The sequence below is a fragment of the Nematostella vectensis genome, chromosome 4, assembly GCF_932526225.1.
Source record: "Nematostella vectensis chromosome 4, jaNemVect1.1, whole genome shotgun sequence".
Classification (NCBI taxonomy): domain Eukaryota; kingdom Metazoa; phylum Cnidaria; class Anthozoa; order Actiniaria; family Edwardsiidae; genus Nematostella; species Nematostella vectensis.
The window spans coordinates 13,764,617-13,782,610 of record NC_064037.1 but is presented as its reverse complement, the minus strand read 5'-3'; the positions used below and the strand labels follow the sequence as shown (position 1 = coordinate 13,782,610).

General features: G+C 44.7%; 2 protein-coding genes across 2 annotated transcripts in view; one reads left to right on the top strand and one right to left on the bottom strand.

Annotated features, from left to right (window-relative positions):
* The first annotated feature begins 20 nt into the window (after positions 1–20).
* LOC5510898 (DNA excision repair protein ERCC-6-like) overlaps positions 21–17,994 on the top strand; it is a 28,865-nt gene continuing 10,891 nt past the window's right edge. Inside the window, exons 1-11 of the mRNA XM_048725924.1 lie at positions 21–192; positions 1,196–1,353; positions 2,965–3,182; positions 4,135–4,260; positions 4,682–4,788; positions 4,966–5,027; positions 5,377–5,502; positions 5,855–5,947; positions 6,035–6,240; positions 8,731–8,839; positions 9,355–9,473. Coding sequence (XP_048581881.1) covers positions 114–192; positions 1,196–1,353; positions 2,965–3,182; positions 4,135–4,260; positions 4,682–4,788; positions 4,966–5,027; positions 5,377–5,502; positions 5,855–5,947; positions 6,035–6,240; positions 8,731–8,839; positions 9,355–9,473 — 1,403 coding nt within the window. The 5' untranslated portion in view covers positions 21–113. The remainder of the gene's footprint in view (positions 193–1,195; positions 1,354–2,964; positions 3,183–4,134; positions 4,261–4,681; positions 4,789–4,965; positions 5,028–5,376; positions 5,503–5,854; positions 5,948–6,034; positions 6,241–8,730; positions 8,840–9,354; positions 9,474–17,994) is intronic.
* Positions 9,720–17,546, bottom strand: LOC116617422 (coiled-coil domain-containing protein 63). Its single transcript, XM_032380153.2, has 5 exons — positions 17,176–17,546; positions 16,723–16,985; positions 16,156–16,474; positions 15,185–15,456; positions 9,720–10,313 (listed from the first exon to the last, which is right to left on the bottom strand). Exons 1-5 carry the CDS (start codon positions 17,461–17,463, stop codon positions 9,848–9,850), a joined length of 1,608 nt encoding a protein of 535 aa, XP_032236044.2. The 5' UTR covers positions 17,464–17,546; the 3' UTR covers positions 9,720–9,847.

Genomic DNA, 17,994 nt, shown 5'->3' with positions numbered 1-17,994 from the left:
CTTAGCCGAGATAGCCTCAGCTCTAGTCACGTGTTTCATAAGGCGCCATCTTCGAACAGTGATATGTGCTAGATGTATGTTGCTTTGAATTTTATCCTAATTTTTCTCAAAATATGGACGAAAACGGTGTTGATAGCGAGATCGCACGAGCTGCAGAAAAGCTCTCTAACCTTGAAATCAACGAAAAGCCAGGTAAACTATTATTAACGTATCGTAATCATAGAAGAGAATAATTTTGTGGCTCGCCAGCCAAAAGGAACGATTAGAAAAGTATGTTGTTCGGTACTTTTTAGCCATCCTTTCTTTGCTATTTGAAAATCTGTGTATTCTTAGCAATTAAGTGCTAATACTATTCATTAGATTTAGAAATTATAATTTCGGCATTGATTTTTTGTTCTACCATGTGTTGTATTTAACATATCTGTCAACCTTCGAAAATCTCAAGGCTTGAGAATTTTTTGGGGGTAGGGGTAGGGTATATTAATTTTTTGGGGGAGGGGTGGGTTTAACCGTGCAGGCGTTTCCTTATAGAAAGCTCTCGCAAACAAATCCACTTATAGATCTCACGGGGGTGTTAGATAAATTGCACTACGCAAGGGAATTATTTTTTCAAATATTTTAATAGAAAAAAGGGAAAATTATGGTTTTCTATAGAATAACTTTCCGGAAGCGATAAAAATTGCTAAAAAGCGGGAGATTTGGTGCTCAACGCGGGAGACCGGGAGAAGGGGTCCAAAATCTTGAGACTCCCGCCTAATGCGGGAGAGTTGACAGGTATGATTTAATGGTTAACAACAATTCATTCAGAGCCATGGGGGAGGGGGGGGATGACCGGACCCCACCCTAATGCTCATGTGACTAGATGATTTCACCTCCGGTTGACATCTTCATTGGTAGTAGAGGATGGTTAATTTTTATGTGTAAATTTGGAGTGAAAAAGTTTCTAGATCAATTAACAAAGCGAAGGATGCTGATTTGAATTGAACTAATCCGTGGTCAGTGAATTACTACTCTGGACCCCACCCCACATTTATTTCTAGACACACCCCTGCTTCCATGTCCCTCTCCTCCCTGGCCACCCCTTCCCCCCATGAAAGATTTGTTGCTACCACATCTTTGGACCATAGCTGATATGATATGTCTGGAGGTGTCCCATTACAAACTCATAACTTATCCGACCATTGGACATTTTCAGATGATGAGAAGGCACTTAAAGCAAAATTCAATGAATTGTGTCTTTCTGGGAAAGAGAAAGCCAGACAGGGGCTTCTAGAGGAAGCCTTAGCAGACTTCCAGGAGGCCTATAAAATACATGAGTCAGCCAAGCTCTTGAGGAGGATTGAGAAGCTAAAGGTCTGATTCATACTTATGAAATTCAAATTTGTGAAATTATGTCTTACTAAATAGATCTGGGCCATTAAACCGTGGTTTCTCACTACCTTCCTTTAAAAAATTACAAATATGACTAATAGAAAAGCCCACTTATACTGTTTAAAAAAAGTTTATTCATTTCTGATTTTTAATGGTGCCCAATTGAGTATTTGTTGAGAAGTTTCCATTCTTTAAATGAGTGTTCAAACTATCAAATGGACTACCATCTCTTTTTGTTCATCACATGCTGTATAAAACTCGACAAAAGGCAAAATTTTAAATATTGTTTTTAGCCAAGCAACTTAGAGATTAAAAAAGGTTTGTGTGAATTGATAACGGTACAGTAAATGACTATTGCTTCACATATATGACGACAACAAAGTCTTACATAGTTTATCAATATTATCATGCTTTGCTTTGAAAATATGAAAACTATTCAAGAATGGAAACTTCTCAGTAATAATAATAATAATAATAATAATAATAATAATAATAATAATCTTTATTGCCTTAGATAAATCAACATGTCTAAGTTTACAAAATGTAGGAGAAACCGATTATAAGTAAATGCGCTACATCAATTATATGTCACTATATTTAAAGACAAGCCTATTGACAAAAGTATTTTTGAATCGCTCTGAGTGAACCCTAGGATAAATCACATTTCTTTTTCTGAGGTTGTATTTTTGGTCTTTTTTCTTAGGCAGGATTTTGCTCAGAGGATATTCAGGTTGATCTAAGCGAGTACGATAAATCTTCTTATCTGCCTCCTCTAGAAGTTTACGGATGTTTACAATGTTTGAAATGTATTTCCTTTTAAAGCATCTCTCTAGGAAGTTCTGTATGTTTGTGAGATCCGAGTCTGAGGCACCAAAAACGGACAAGCCATAAGTGAAATTAGGAAGGACAATAGACTTAAAGAGGTGATCGAGTTCTTCTTGACAAATTCCTTCCTTTCTTAAAGATCTTAAAATGTAAAGACACTTATTTGCCTTTGTTAACTTGGAACGCACATGTTCACTGTATTTGCCGTTAGACTGAAAGGTAATCCCTAGAATCGGTAATACCGTACATTGCGGAATGTTGTTCACTAACTCGATATTCTGATTACACCCTTTCTTGCGGAAAACTAGCTCTTTGCATTTAGATGAATTACATACCATGCCATTGTCCTTTGTCCAAGTTAAAAACAAATCTACTAAGTCCGTGCGACATTCGCCATTGGCCCAGACAGGAATAACAATATTTGAGTCGTCAGCATATTTAAACAGAGCGGGCTGATTACATAAATTGATTTCTAAATCATTGATAAATATGTTAAAAAGATATGGGCCACTAACGCTGCCCTGCGTTGTAAATTTTGAATCATGAACTCAATAATCAGCTCTAGGGAAGCACACTTGACCTGGTTTGATTGTAATACGCTTAATGTACTTCAAATCTTTTCAGTAGTTTTTAGGCTTGACAGGCCTTAAGAAAATCTTTACATGAATCTGTATCAATTAATATGGGAAATAAACTAATAGTAAAGGAAGTCTATGTATAATTGCCTCTGAATAACATCCTGGCATTAATAACAATTTCCCCCATCAGGAGTTTATAAAAGAATATGAGAAACAAGAGGAGAATGAAGGTGATGAAGCAGAAGAGGAAGAGGGAGAAGACGATGATGGAAGAGATGATATTGGTGATGGTTTCCTGCTTGCAAGAGAGCTCAGCACTGCCTTGTATCCTTACCAGAAGGAGGGTTTGCTCTGGTTTTGGAAACTCTACAACAGGAATCAAGGAGGGATTTTAGGAGATGACATGGGGTAAAAATAAAAGAGCTTTATGTACATCCCATGAGCTTAGCAAGAAATGTGTGGAGGAGGTCATGTATAAAGGCCCTCTTGTGTGTAAGCAAAGTGTCTTTAGAACCAGGTTCTGCTGTGTTTTTTTTCTATTCAAAGTTCTTATAACCTTTCACTTTTAGCAATTTGCCAAAAGAAAGCAGATAAATAAGCTTTTAAATTCTGAAATAGGAATTGAATTTGATTGAAATTTGAATTTTCTACAGAGATTGAATCGAGTGTATAATTTCAAGTTTTGGCAGGAAAATTGTATCACCCACGATAAAGTAAACACCATTTAAAGTAGAGAATGATATACGAAAAAAAAATTGTTTTGTAGTAGCTTTCAAAAACAGTGCGCGCTTGTTGGAATGTTGTGATTCTTGATTGCACTTGCAGAGCATGCGCAAAATGCAAAAATAACTCAAACTATAAGATGTTTGCTAAATTTTGAAGGTTTGTTTATGAAATTAAATAATACAGTTGACTACCAGGTTAATAAATAAAGATGACAGAAAAACTTTTAACAGCACAAAAAATCTTCAGCAATATCTCGATCTACTTCACAAATGAGTAGATGGGTCCTTCAAGCTCACACCCTTTTTTCGAAGGTTGACCAAAATGCATCAACATTATAGATTTGAGTTATTAACACAAAGGCATGTTATATGGGATCCATTACGAAATACAAGATGAAAATATAGTGAATCTACCAAATCTATCATTTCTGTAGTCTCCCGCGCAGACGTTCTTTGTGTCTGTACAGTATAATATGGACTTTAATTTTGGTTTGCATAAGGATACTCACTGAAACAATGTATTTGAATGATAATTTGGTCCTTTGGTAATTTAACAAACATTTAAAGCCCTACTGTACAATTCTTTAGTTCAAAACTATTGGTTTTACGATTAGAAAATGCTTTTTTTTTCACAGGCTGGGTAAAACTATTCAAGTGATTGCATTCTTGGCTGGTATGTTCGACTCTGAGCTTATTAAGTCAGCACTCATTGTCATGCCTGTATCTCTCATAACAAACTGGGAGAAAGAATTCAAAAAGTGGTAAGTAAATTATCACAAGGTCTATAGACTTTGAAGTGATAGTAAAATAGTATATGATTTACACTGGGAAAATCTTGCAGCAGATTGTTAGGTCATAAAAGATACTTCTGCTGATTATATTAACTATGTGCTGATAAATACAGTATATACAAATGGGAGAGAAGACCAAGTGATCTCTCTGTAGTGTGTACAAGAATGATGCAAACAAGGTCAATAATATATTTTTCATACAGCGTTTTGAGAGAGGTTTTTTTTTTAGCAAAGTGTTGTTTTTGAGTGAGCTGCACAGGGATAAGGGCCTGCTAATCAAGAAATAAAAGCATGCATAGCATTCTAGCTGTATATAATAACAAGGTATTGTAGACATTATGATCGTTAACTTTATGCTTCTATAACTCGGTTTATCGTTTCTCTACCTCAGGGCACCTGGCATTCGTGTATATCCATACCATGGAAGCAACAAAAGAGAGCGCTTGAAAAATCTTGAGAAAATTCAACGCAAAAATGGAGTTTGCTTGACCACATATGGTACTGTATGTCACCTGTTACCTGTATGATCTCCATGTCTAGTGACACACATAGAGACTTTCCTTTGCTTCCATTCCACCCTCTCTTTGCTGAAGGCTAACCTCACTCTTTCTCTACCATTCTTTATAATGATGTCTGGGCAACCATTGTGTTATTGACTAATTGTTTTGCTAAAAGGTCTGGTCGTTTCAAGCCATGAAGCACTTAGCCAAACAAGCACTGGAAAGGACTACCAGTGGGTATGATACTCCTCAATACTAAGTAAATTTAGCACCACATTCTTTAAGAAACAATCTTGTTACGGCAGAATATGTATTTGGTTTTGTGAGGCTTTTTCTAAAATGTTCGCTTTGCATATTGTTATGTGTCCTTTTGTTGATAGTCAGAAAAGGTTTGGAATTTGGACAAAAAGCAATTGTTCAAAAAACTATTTTAAATTATCCCAAATTATTTCAGTTATTCCAACTCAACTTGGAACCAAGCACTTATTACTAGTCAAACTTTTAATATCCTTGCAGGCCAATTTTTTTATTTGAGATGCTGTTTATGTTTGCATAAAGTTGAGCAATCTGTCTCATTTTATTGCAGGATTATATTATATTAGATGAGGGGCATAAAATCAAGAATGTAACCAAGACAAGTAAAAACGTGAGGGCCATCCCTGCAAAACACCACTTTATCTTGACTGGAACCCCTATACAGAACAACCTACGGGTAAGTACCACCCATCATGAAGCTGGTAGGTAGAGTTCTTAGTCTTAGGTTTGGAGGAGGTTTCTAAAATTTACTGCAAAATTTTTTTTTTTACTTAAAAATCTGATGCTTTAGAAAACAATCTTTCATTGAAAGTATCTCATTACTTTGTGTGACTTTATATTGTGTGGAGTGTAAAATGACGGTGTGGTTTTATAACTGTTAACAAAAAAAATGCTTTTGGGCAGGCCCCTCTCTACCACCACCACTGAGACAGTCTATTGCTGTCAATGTGTGATTGTTAAAAGTATGGTTTGGTAAATGTATATATAGAGGTAACAGGCATAGACCTGATGTCCCCACCCTCTTGCAGGAAATGTGGGCGCTATTTGACTTTACTTGTCAAGGACAGCTATTAGGCTCAAGTAAAACCTTTAAACAAGAATATGAGAGTCCAATCACTCGGGTAAGTTTTCACATTGTTTGGACCAGGTGGTGCTTTTATCATAGAGCCCATGAGCTTATCCATCGGATTCTTTGACAAAACTATTAGGCACGCGAAAGAGATGCAAGTGCTTATGAGAAACGCATTGGTGGGGAGATGGCTGAGAGTCTACGCAAATTGATCCAACCACACTTCCTGAGGCGCACCAAGGCCATGGTCCTGAAAAACACCAAGAAAGAGGAGGAAGGGACTATCAAGGAGAGGGAGGAGCAGATAGATGGCAGTCAGTCCATCCCAAAGATGCCTTCTGCAAAGTGAGAATAAAGTCTGTGTGATGTCGATGCTGGATTGTGATGGTGATGGTGATGGTGATGCCCGGGTGGTGGTGGTGATGATGGTGATGATAATGATGTGTGCTTGTGGTGATGGTAATGGTGTTGGTGATGACGGTAATGATTGGGGGGGGGGGTGGTGATGGTGGTGATGGTTATAATGGTTGGTGGTACAAGGACGCCTTCGGCAAAGTGAAAACATTTTTTGTGTCTTTTTGGTGTTCTTGTTGTTGCTACATATTGTAATGTTCTGGCTGCCATTTATTGTTTATGCTTTGTTTGAGTTGTGTTTGTTGTTATTTGTTGTCATTATTATTATCAGCATCATCATCATGACCGTCATTATGAACATCATCAATTTCATCGCCTACGTCATTGTTTTCTATCATTGCACCACCACCACTATCATCATCATCACCACTACCATCATAATTACTACCATCATCATCATCATCAATGCCATAATTGTCATTATTACCATCATTACCACCACCCATCATCACCGACACCACCCATCATCATCATCACCAGCCATCAACACCACCAGCCATCATCACCATCACCACCACCCATCATCATCATCACCACCACCACCCATCATCATCACCACCACCACCACCCATCATCATCACCACCAACACCACCCATCATCATCACCACCAACACCACCCATCATCATCACCACCAACACCACCCATTATCATCACCACCACCCATCATCATCACCACCACCACCCATCATCATCACCACCACCACCCATCATCATAACCACCCCCACCACCCATCATCATTACCACCACCACCACCCATCATTATCATCACCACCACCACCCATCATCATCATCATCAACACCACCCATCATCATCATCATCACCACCCATCATCACCACCACCACCACCCATCATCACCACCACCCATCATCATCATCATCATCACCACCCATCATCATCACCACCACCACCACCCATCATCATCATCATCATCATCACCACCACCACCCATCATCATCACCACCACCACCACCCATCATCATCATCACCACCACCACCCATCACCATCATCACCACCACCACCCATCACCACCACCACCCATCACCATCATCACCACCACCACCCATCATCACCACCACCACCACCACCCATCATCATCACCACCACCACCCATCATCATCACCACCACCCATCATCACCACCACCAACACCACCCATCATCATCATCACCACCACCACCCATCATCATCATCACCACCCACACCACCACCCATCATCACCACCACCACCACCACCCATCATCATCACCACCACCACCACCCATCATCACCACCACCACCACCACCCATCATCATCATCACCACCACCACCCATCATCATCACCACCACCACCACCCATCATCATCATCACCACCACCACCCATCACCATCATCACCACCACCACCCATCATCATCATCACCACCCACACCACCACCCATCATCACCACCACCACCACCACCCATCATCATCACCACCACCACCACCCATCATCACCACCACCACCCATCATCATCACCACCACCACCACCCATCATCATCATCACCACCACCACCCATCATCATCATCACCACCACCACCCATCACCATCATCACCACCACCACCCATCATCATCATCACCACCCACACCACCACCCATCATCACCACCACCACCACCACCCATCATCATCACCACCACCACCCATCATCACCACCACCACCACCACCCATCATCATCATCACCACCACCACCCATTATCATCACCACCACCACCACCCATCATCATCATCACCACCACCACCCATCATCATCACCACCACCACCACCCATCATCACCACCACCAACACCCATCATCATCATCACCACCACCACCCATCATCATCATCACCACCACCACCCATCATCATCATCACCACCACCACCCATCATCACCACCACCAACACCACCCATCATCATCATCACCACCAGAACCCATCACCACCAGAACCCATCACCATCATCACCACCACCACCCATCATCACCACCACCACCACCCATCATCATCACCACCACCACCACCCATCATCATCACCACTATCACCACCCATCATCATCACCACCAACACCATCCATCATCATCACCACCACCACCACCCATCATCAGCACCACCAACACCACCCATCATCAGCACCACCAACACCACCCATCATAATCATCATCATCACCACCACCACCCATCATCATCACCACCAACACCACCCATCATCATAACCATTATCATCATCATCATCATCACCAGCCATCATCATCACCATCATTACCACCCATAATCACCATCATCACCACCCATCATCATCATCATCATCACCATTATCATCACCATCATCAGCCATCATCACCATCATCATGCTTGCGGTTCTACTTGGTGTTCGTCCAAACATTCCACTTAATTTCTTGCCGTCTGTTTGTCTAGAGCCCCCGAGGGTCTGAAGCGTAAGAATGATCTCATCATCTGGCTACAGATGTCTGACACACAGCTCAAGATATATTCGGACTTTCTTGGACTCGAACGAGTTAAAGAGGTATACTTTAAAAGTTCCAGTTATATTTTAGGGTATGGTTCGAAATTTGTAGCGTCTACCTGCACATCTCCTACCTAAAATTATTTTTTTAGTGCGATACTCTTTGAAAAAAATGGATTATATCACGGTTATAAAGCATAATTATTATAGCCGAAATCTTTGGTACGCGACCTACAAGGATCCAACATGCATGACTCGTTTGGGAGTCGATTAAACCAAATAATCAAATACGTCCAAAGAGTATGACAGAAATTTACTACACGCTATTCCCAAACAAGACAAGAATTTAACATCTAGAAGGTGTAGAACGTTTTCGCGTGTATAGTACACGAGCTGTAAGCTCACCATATATATTAAAAATTGTCACAAACCATACCGCTTATATATCATAATATTTTCGTCAACCGCTTTTACAGTATATCGTTATATTTTCGTCAATCTTAACTGCAGCAGTTTTATATAATAAATTTATATCCGGAGTTTCTTTGCATGAGTTCCTCTTCTCTACCTTCTAGATGTTGATGAGTACGCGCTCACCTCTCGCCGAGCTGAATGTACTGAAGAAGATATGTGACCATCCCCGCTTGCTCTCCGCCATGGCGTGCACCCAGCTGGGACTCAACGAGCGAGACAGGTACTGCCGTAGAAAACCTCGCTAAATCGAAATGCGTTCGCTTTCCTTTGAATTTGGACATATTTTTTCAGTCATTTCTACTCGGATAATTCGAACCCCGCTCTAACTCTAGGCAATTATCAACTCTACGTCAGAGGCCATATAATGATGACCTATTTTGATTTAGGCTCGCTGCAACTTTTTTTCCTAATTATCTAATGAAGTGGTAAGCTGCCTGCTTTGGGTTAACTATAAGAAGACATTAGCACGACTCAATTTGTTTTTAATGGACGGTTTTTCACAATATGATTCCAAAAGTCTAAACACAGCTATGATTACATAACAAAAGTCCCAGCATAAATGTATAAGCCCTTATCGTTTTAATTGTTTCGCTTTCATGGCTGAAACCCCTGTAGGCCTTGCCAGTCCACCCCGAATACCGTGCGCAATAAGATGCCCACCTCTTCCTTGGTCAGCGGCTTGTATTCACTGTATCGAGCCACTTGCATCAGATGGTCAGCCTCGTCTTCAATGCGAGGCGCGTTGATTGACAGGTTGCCGTGGGCCGGAAGTGGCGTTAGTCCGAACAGGGCCTCCCACAGTGCTTCCTTCTGCTCGTCAGATGCGCTCTTGACCTTGAGTAGCGTGGTAACCTGCAAGAGTTCGTTACACTTGTGCTCCATGATGCCCAGGTACAGCATCATGTTATAGTCCGTCACGGTCGCGCCGCCTCCCAGCATCTCCGTGATTATGTTGCGGTCGCATTTGATGGTACTGAAGAGCTTCTCGATGCGTGGCTTGACTTGCTCGAGGATCCGCCGCTCTTTTTTGCACGTGCTGTTCAACAAGGCAGTGCGTGACCTGAAGAGAAAAATGTTCACATTTGGAGCCGGCTTGTGTAACTCATCTTTTACTGCCCCAAAAAATCGATGCAAACGATAGAATAAGCTAACTAAATCTACTTGAATCCATTAAATTGAATCAATTTATCCATTGAATTCAATTTGCACTCCTTGTTCACCCACTCCTGGTCTCCTGTTCTACTGACCTTACGGTGTCTAGCTTGCCCTCCATCTCCCGTAGGATCTCCTTTCGCCTGTAGTCTCCTGGTTTACTCACTTTACGGCGTCTAGCTTGCCCTCCATCTCCCGTAGGATCTCCTTTCGTCTGTAGTCTCCTGGTTTACTCACTTTACGGCGTCTAGCTTGCCCTCCATCTCCCGTAGGATCTCCTTTCGTCTGTAGTCTCCTGGTTTACTCACCTTACGGCGTCTAGCTTGCCCTCCATCTCCCGTAGGATCTCCTTTCGCCTGTAGTCTCCTGGTTTACTCACCTTACGGCATCTAGCTTGCCCCCCATCTCCCGTAGGATCTCCTTTCGCCTGTAGTCTCCTGGTTTACTCACCTTACGGCATCTAGATTGCCCTCCATCTCCCGTAGGATCTCCTTTCGCCTGTAGTCTCCTGGTTTACTCACCTTACGGCGTCTAGCTTGCCCTCCATCTCCCGTAGGATCTCCTTTCGCCTGTAGTCTCCTGGTTTACTCACCTTACAGCGTCTAGCTTGCCCTCCATCTCCCGTAGGATCTCCTTTCGTCTGTAGTCTCCTGGTTTACTCACTTTACGGCGTCTAGCTTGCCCTCCATCTCCCGTAGGATCTCCTTTCGTCTGTAGTCTCCTGGTTTACTCACCTTACGGCGTCTAGCTTGCCCTCCATCTCCCGTAGGATCTCCTTTCGCCTGTAGTCTCCTGGTTTACTCACCTTACGGCATCTAGATTGCCCTCCATCTCCCGTAGGATCTCCTTTCGTCTGTAGTCTCCTTGTTTACTCACCTTACGGCGTCTAGCTTGCCCTCCATCTCCCGTAGGATCTCCTTTCGCCTGTAGTCTTCTGGTTTACTCACCTTACGGCGTCTAGCTTGCCCTCCATCTCCCGTAGGATCTCCTTTCGCCTGTAGTCTCCTGGTTTACTGACCTTACGGCGTCTAGCTTGCCCTCCATCTCCCGTAGGATCTCCTTTCGCCTGTAGTCTTCTGGTTTACTCACCTTACGGCGTCTAGCTTGCCCTCCATCTCGTGTAGTATCTCCTTTCGTCTGTAGTCTTCTGGTTTACTCACCTTACGGCGTCTAGCTTGCCCCCCATCTCCCGTAGGATCTCCTTTCGCCTGTAATCTCTTGGTTTACTCACCTTACGGCGTCTAGCTTGCCCCCCATCTCCCGTAGGATCTCCTTTCGCCTGTAGTCTCCTGGTTTACTCACCTTACGGCGTCTAGCTTGCCCCCCATCTCCCGTAGGATCTCCTTTTGCCTGTAGTCTCTTGGTTTACTCACCTTACGGCGTCTAGCTTGCCCTCCATCTCCCGTAGGATCTCCTTTCGTCTGTAGTCTCCTGGTTTACTCACCTTACGGCGTCTAGCTTGCCCTCCATCTCCCGTAGGATCTCCTTTCGCCTGTAGTCTCTTGGTTTACTCACCTTACGGCGTCTAGCTTGCCCTCCATCTCCCGTAGGATCTCCTTTCGCCTGTAGTCTCTTGGTTTACTCACCTTACGGCGTCTAGCTTGCCCTCCATCTCCCGTAGGATCTCCTTTCGCCTGTAGTCTCTTGGTTTACTCACCTTACGGCGTCTAGCTTGCCCTCCATCTCCCGTAGGATCTCCTTTCGCCTGTAGTCTCCTTGTTTACTCACCTTACGGCGTCTAGCTTGCCCCCCATCTCCCGTAGGATCTTCTTTCGCCTGTAGTCTTCTGGTTTACTCACCTTACGGCGTCTAGCTTGCCCTCATCTCCCGTAGGATCTCCTTTCGCCTGTAGTCTCCTTGTTTACTCACCTTACGGCGTCTAGCTTGCCCCCCATCTCCCGTAGGATCTCCTTTCGCCTGTAGTCTTCTGGTTTACTCACCTCACGGCGTCTAGCTTGCCCTCATCTCCCGTAGGATCTCCTTTCGCCTGTAGTCTCCTTGTTTACTCACCTTACGGCGTCTAGCTTGCCCCCCATCTCCCGTAGGATCTTCTTTCGCCTGTAGTCTCCTGGTTTACTCACCTTACGGCGTCTAGCTTGCCCTCCATCTCCCGTAGGATCTCCTTTCGCCTGTAGTCTTCTGGTTTACTCACCTCACGGCGTCTAGCTTGCCCTCCATCTCCCGTAGGATCTCCTTTCGCCTGTAGTCTTCTGGTTTACTCACCTCACGGCGTCTAGCTTGCCCTCCATCTCCCGTAGGATCTCCTTTCGCCTGTAGTCTCCTTGTTTACTCACCTTACGGCGTCTAGCTTGCCCTCCATCTCCCGTAGGATCTCCTTTGGCCTGTAGTCTCTTGGTTTACTCACCTTACGGCGTCTAGCTTGCCCCCCATCTCCCGTAGGATCTTCTTTCGCCTGTAGTCTTCTGGTTTACTCACCTTACGGCGTCTAGCTTGCCCTCCATCTCCTGTAGGATCTCCTTTCGCCTGTAGTCTCCTGGTTTACTCACCTTACGGCGTCTAGCTTGCCCTCCATCTCCCGTAGGATCTCCTTTCGCCTGTAGTCTCTTGGTTTACTCACCTCACGGCGTCTAGCTTGCCCTCCATCTCCCGTAGGAGCTCCTTTCGCCTGTAGTCTCCTTGTTTACTCACCTTACGGCGTCTAGCTTGCCCTCCATCTCCCGTAGGATCTCCTTTCGCCTGTAGTCTCTTGGTTTACTCACCTTACGGCGTCTAGCTTGCCCTCCATCTCCCGTAGGATCTCCTTTCGCCTGTAGTCTCCTTGTTTACTCACCTTACAGCGTCTAGCTTGCCCTCCATCTCCCGTAGGATCTCCTTTCGCCTGTAGTCTCTTGGTTTACTCACCTTACGGCGTCTAGCTTGCCCTCCATCTCCCGTAGGATCTCCTTTCGCCTGTAGTCTCCTTGTTTACTCACCTTACGGCGTCTAGCTTGCCCTCCATCTCCCGTAGGATCTCCTTTCGCCTGTAGTCTCCTGGTTTACTCACCTCACGGCGTCTAGCTTGCCCTCCATCTCCCGTAGGAGCTCCTTTCGCCTGTAGTCTTCTGGTTTACTCACCTCACGGCGTCTAGCTTGCCCTCCATCTCCCGTAGGATCTCCTTTCGCCTGTAGTCTCTTGGTTTACTCACCTTACGGCGTCTAGCTTGCCCTCCATCTTCCGTAGGATCTCCTTTCGCCTGTAGTCTCCTTGTTTACTCACCTTACGGCGTCTAGCTTGCCCTCCATCTCCCGTAGGATCTCCTTTCGCCTGTAGTCTCTTGGTTTACTCACCTCACGGCGTCTAGCTTGCCCTCCATCTCCCGTAGGATCTCCTTTCGCCTGTAGTCTCCTTGTTTACTCACCTTACGGCGTCTAGCTTGCCCTCCATCTCCCGTAGGATCTCCTTTCGCCTGTAGTCTCCTGGTTTACTCACCTCACGGCGTCTAGCTTGCCCTCCATCTCCCGTAGGAGCTCCTTTCGCCTGTAGTCTTCTGGTTTACTCACCTCACGGCGTCTAGCTTGCCCTCCATCTCCCGTAGGATCTCCTTTCGCCTGTAGTCTCTTGGTTTACTCACCTTACGGCGTCTAGCTTGCCCTCCATCTCCTGTAGGATCTCCTTTCGCCTGTAGTCTCCTGGTTTACTCACCTTACGGCGTCTAGCTTGCCCTCCATCTCCCGTAGGATCTCCTTTCGCCTGTAGTCTCTTGGTTTACTCACCTCACGGCGTCTAGCTTGCCCTCCATCTCCCGTAGGAGCTCCTTTCGCCTGTAGTCTCCTTGTTTACTCACCTTACGGCGTCTAGCTTGCCCTCCATCTCCCGTAGGATCTCCTTTCGCCTGTAGTCTCTTGGTTTACTCACCTTACGGCGTCTAGCTTGCCCTCCATCTCCCGTAGGATCTCCTTTCGCCTGTAGTCTCCTTGTTTACTCACCTTACAGCGTCTAGCTTGCCCTCCATCTCCCGTAGGATCTCCTTTCGCCTGTAGTCTCTTGGTTTACTCACCTTACGGCGTCTAGCTTGCCCTCCATCTCCCGTAGGATCTCCTTTCGCCTGTAGTCTCCTTGTTTACTCACCTTACGGCGTCTAGCTTGCCCTCCATCTCCCGTAGGATCTCCTTTCGCCTGTAGTCTCCTGGTTTACTCACCTCACGGCGTCTAGCTTGCCCTCCATCTCCCGTAGGAGCTCCTTTCGCCTGTAGTCTTCTGGTTTACTCACCTCACGGCGTCTAGCTTGCCCTCCATCTCCCGTAGGATCTCCTTTCGCCTGTAGTCTCTTGGTTTACTCACCTTACGGCGTCTAGCTTGCCCTCCATCTTCCGTAGGATCTCCTTTCGCCTGTAGTCTCCTTGTTTACTCACCTTACGGCGTCTAGCTTGCCCTCCATCTCCCGTAGGATCTCCTTTCGCCTGTAGTCTCTTGGTTTACTCACCTCACGGCGTCTAGCTTGCCCTCCATCTCCCGTAGGATCTCCTTTCGCCTGTAGTCTCCTTGTTTACTCACCTCACGGCGTCTAGCTTGCCCTCCATCTCCCGTAGTATCTCCTTTCGCCTGTAGTCTCCTTGTTTACTCACCTCACGGCGTCTAGCTTGCCCTCCATCTCCCGTAGGATCTCCTTTCGCCTGTAGTCTCCTGGTTTACTCACCTTACGGTGTCTAGCTTGCCCTTAATCTCCCGTAGGATCTCCTTTTGCCTTTAGTCTCCTTGTTTACTCACCTTACGGCGTCTAGCTTGCCCTCCATCTCCCGTAGGATCTCCGTTCGCCTGTAGTCTTCTGGTTTACTCACCTTACGGCGTCTAGCTTGCCCTCCATCTCCCGTAGGATCTTCTTTCGTCTGTAATCATGCTCCACATCCTCCCTCTTTGTCAGCTCGATCTCCTCTTTCAGGTACGTGATGTCATTGTTCAGGTTCTCCACCTCGCGACCCATCGCGTTCACGTAGTTGTACAGCGCGAAGTTCTTGTCCTCGTTTTCGATGAACGACTTGACCAGAGTGTCCGTGTTGTAGATGCCGGCGGCTTCCTTGATCTTGCCGAAGATATGCTCGTACTTAGATACCTAGTGGTAATTAGAAATAAATATTACCCTCTGGTATAGCACAAATATCTACCATTAAGGAAGGCCAATCACGCCGCCATATTTTTCCCCCGCTCAATGACGAGTCACACAAAGCATCCATTTCCATCGGCTAATTAGAGCAAGTAAATAAAAAAAATTTTCAGCCAAATATCGTCAATAACGTATCAAACTTTATTCGGAGATTGCTATTTTTAAGATTTCTTGCGAATAAACCGATGTACTTTTAATGATAAACAATAACAAAGGAGTTGGCGACCGACATTCTTTAAATTGGGCCCCAAATGATGCTGATTACATGCCGTATCATGCCACAATTAATGCGTGGTGTTTTGAGCATTGCCAAAACGAATCATCCCTGACCACTGACTTCTACTCTAGAACCGCTCCCCCTAAAGAACTATCCCATTTCTATGGGCTCGCTCACCTCCATACTGTCAACTTCACTTCTCTCCGCCCTACGAAACTATTCCTGATCTATAACCCTCTCACCTCGAAACTATCTCATGTTTAAGCGCGTCTCTGACTACAGTATTATCCCTGTTCTTTGGCGCCCGCTCATTACATAATTGTCTACTGTTTTAGCCATTCTCTCTAAACTATAACTGATCTATAACCCTTTTACCTCCAAACTGTCTACTGTTTAAGCACTTCTCAACATACTCAACTATCCTCGCTCACCTGGTCTTTCAGCCCTCCCAGTTGATTACCGATGCGCCTCAGTTCTCGCGTCTTAATCTCCTCAATCAGTAGGCTTGCGCGGTCCTCCGCCTTTGTGCTCATGAACTCGCGCAGTTTGTTGTCGTGGTCGATGACTCGTAGAACGTCCTTGATCGCCAGGTTGTACATGGTTACGTCTCTCTCGCTGCGCTCTCTCAGGGACGCCATGCGGTGTTGAGCTTCGTCGCGCGAAGTGAACTGGGCCGTCCCGATTTGTGAGATTCTCTGGATCTCTGCTTTGCCCTCGTTCAACTTTTGCTGTAACTTATTGTCCAGATATCTAGGAAGAATCGATTTTTTCACGATAAATGTGCAACCAATCAATGTAATATAGTGTTATTATACATATATCTAGGAACTCGAATATTGCATTTTTCTTCATAAAGTCGTCGTGTTATCCGTCACAACCATTTCCGCGTCTAGTTTTATTATGGCGGCGGCAAAAGTTTAAGTTTGTCATGAACTTATCAAGTCTCCTGTCCCATGCACTGTTTCCCTCAGTTGTCGGTTTTATCGTAATGACCTGACCTAAATCTCGCCTTCTGTCCCAGTACGTGCTCTATGTTTTCCCTCATTTGTCGGTTATTCGTCATGGCATGGTTAAATTTCTTGCTCATGTTGTCCAGTCTGTTCTGTAGAACGCGAATCTGTTTCTGGACCAAGACTTGTTTATGATTTGCCACGTCCTTGCTACCGCGCGTGCGCTTCCGCTGGTCATTAATCTGAGCCTCCATGACACGCACCTGCTTCTCCACTTCCTCCACGCGCATGCGCTCTCTCGCTATGTCAACCTAGGAAACACAGAAGAACGGATTAATCGCTTTTATACACCCGCCCATCCTACATTACCCCACTTCCCACCACAACCTACTCAACAATGCTTTTAAACTATGTAAACCTAAGGAGGATAGATAACTACCCCCTTACTACTCTTACCACCACAACCTAAATCGCTCATTTGTTTTTTAACAACAATTTTACCTTTAATTGATCCTCCCTATCCATCAATTCATTTATGTCTTGTAGATTATTCAGGTCAAAGCACTCGTTGTATTTCCGTCCCGCTACCTTGTAGAACGTCAACAGCTCGGTGCGCTCGGCTTGTAGTGCCTGGATCGTGTCTTCCTGTCTCCAGATGACAATCTCGCACTCTTCCGTGTAACTCTTCTTGTCGTTACACAGGCATCTGTACTGCCTCTGAAGTGTAGCGAGTTCTTGCTGCGCTTCAAGTAGCGCTTCAGCTGGGTCAACTTTCTCGTCGTCTCTCATCGTTTAAGAATAAGAGTAGCCTATTCAAGGACTTGAGCTCTTGTGAAGGTTGTGCGGGAATTGAATGTGTGACTAGTGGTTGTGTTTGTGACATCGAAACGCGCGCGCTTTGCACGTAAGCGAAGCGCGCAAAGACTTGTATTTGTGTTTGGGTGGCCTACTCGAACATAGCTCTTGGACCTTGTTCAAAGTACAACTCTCGATAAAATAACAACAGCAGTCAATGACAGTACAATAGCATACTGCGAAACACTCCACACAGTATTTCAAATTGGTGGAAGAGTGGTACCTCTAATCATTGTATGTTATACCCCAATTAAGCGGTCGCCGTGGTTAGGTCGCCTCAACAACCATTTTACTTTAAATATATATTTTTTTAAAGCGGCCAAGAAATCATTTACTGGTAATTTTGCCAAAAATGGTTGACCTCTAAAAAACGGCATTTGTCACTTAAAGATACTTCTGTTAAGTGGTCACACTTCCTTTTTAGCTTCATATTATTTCCTCTTTGAATTTAATCTGCCTATTCTG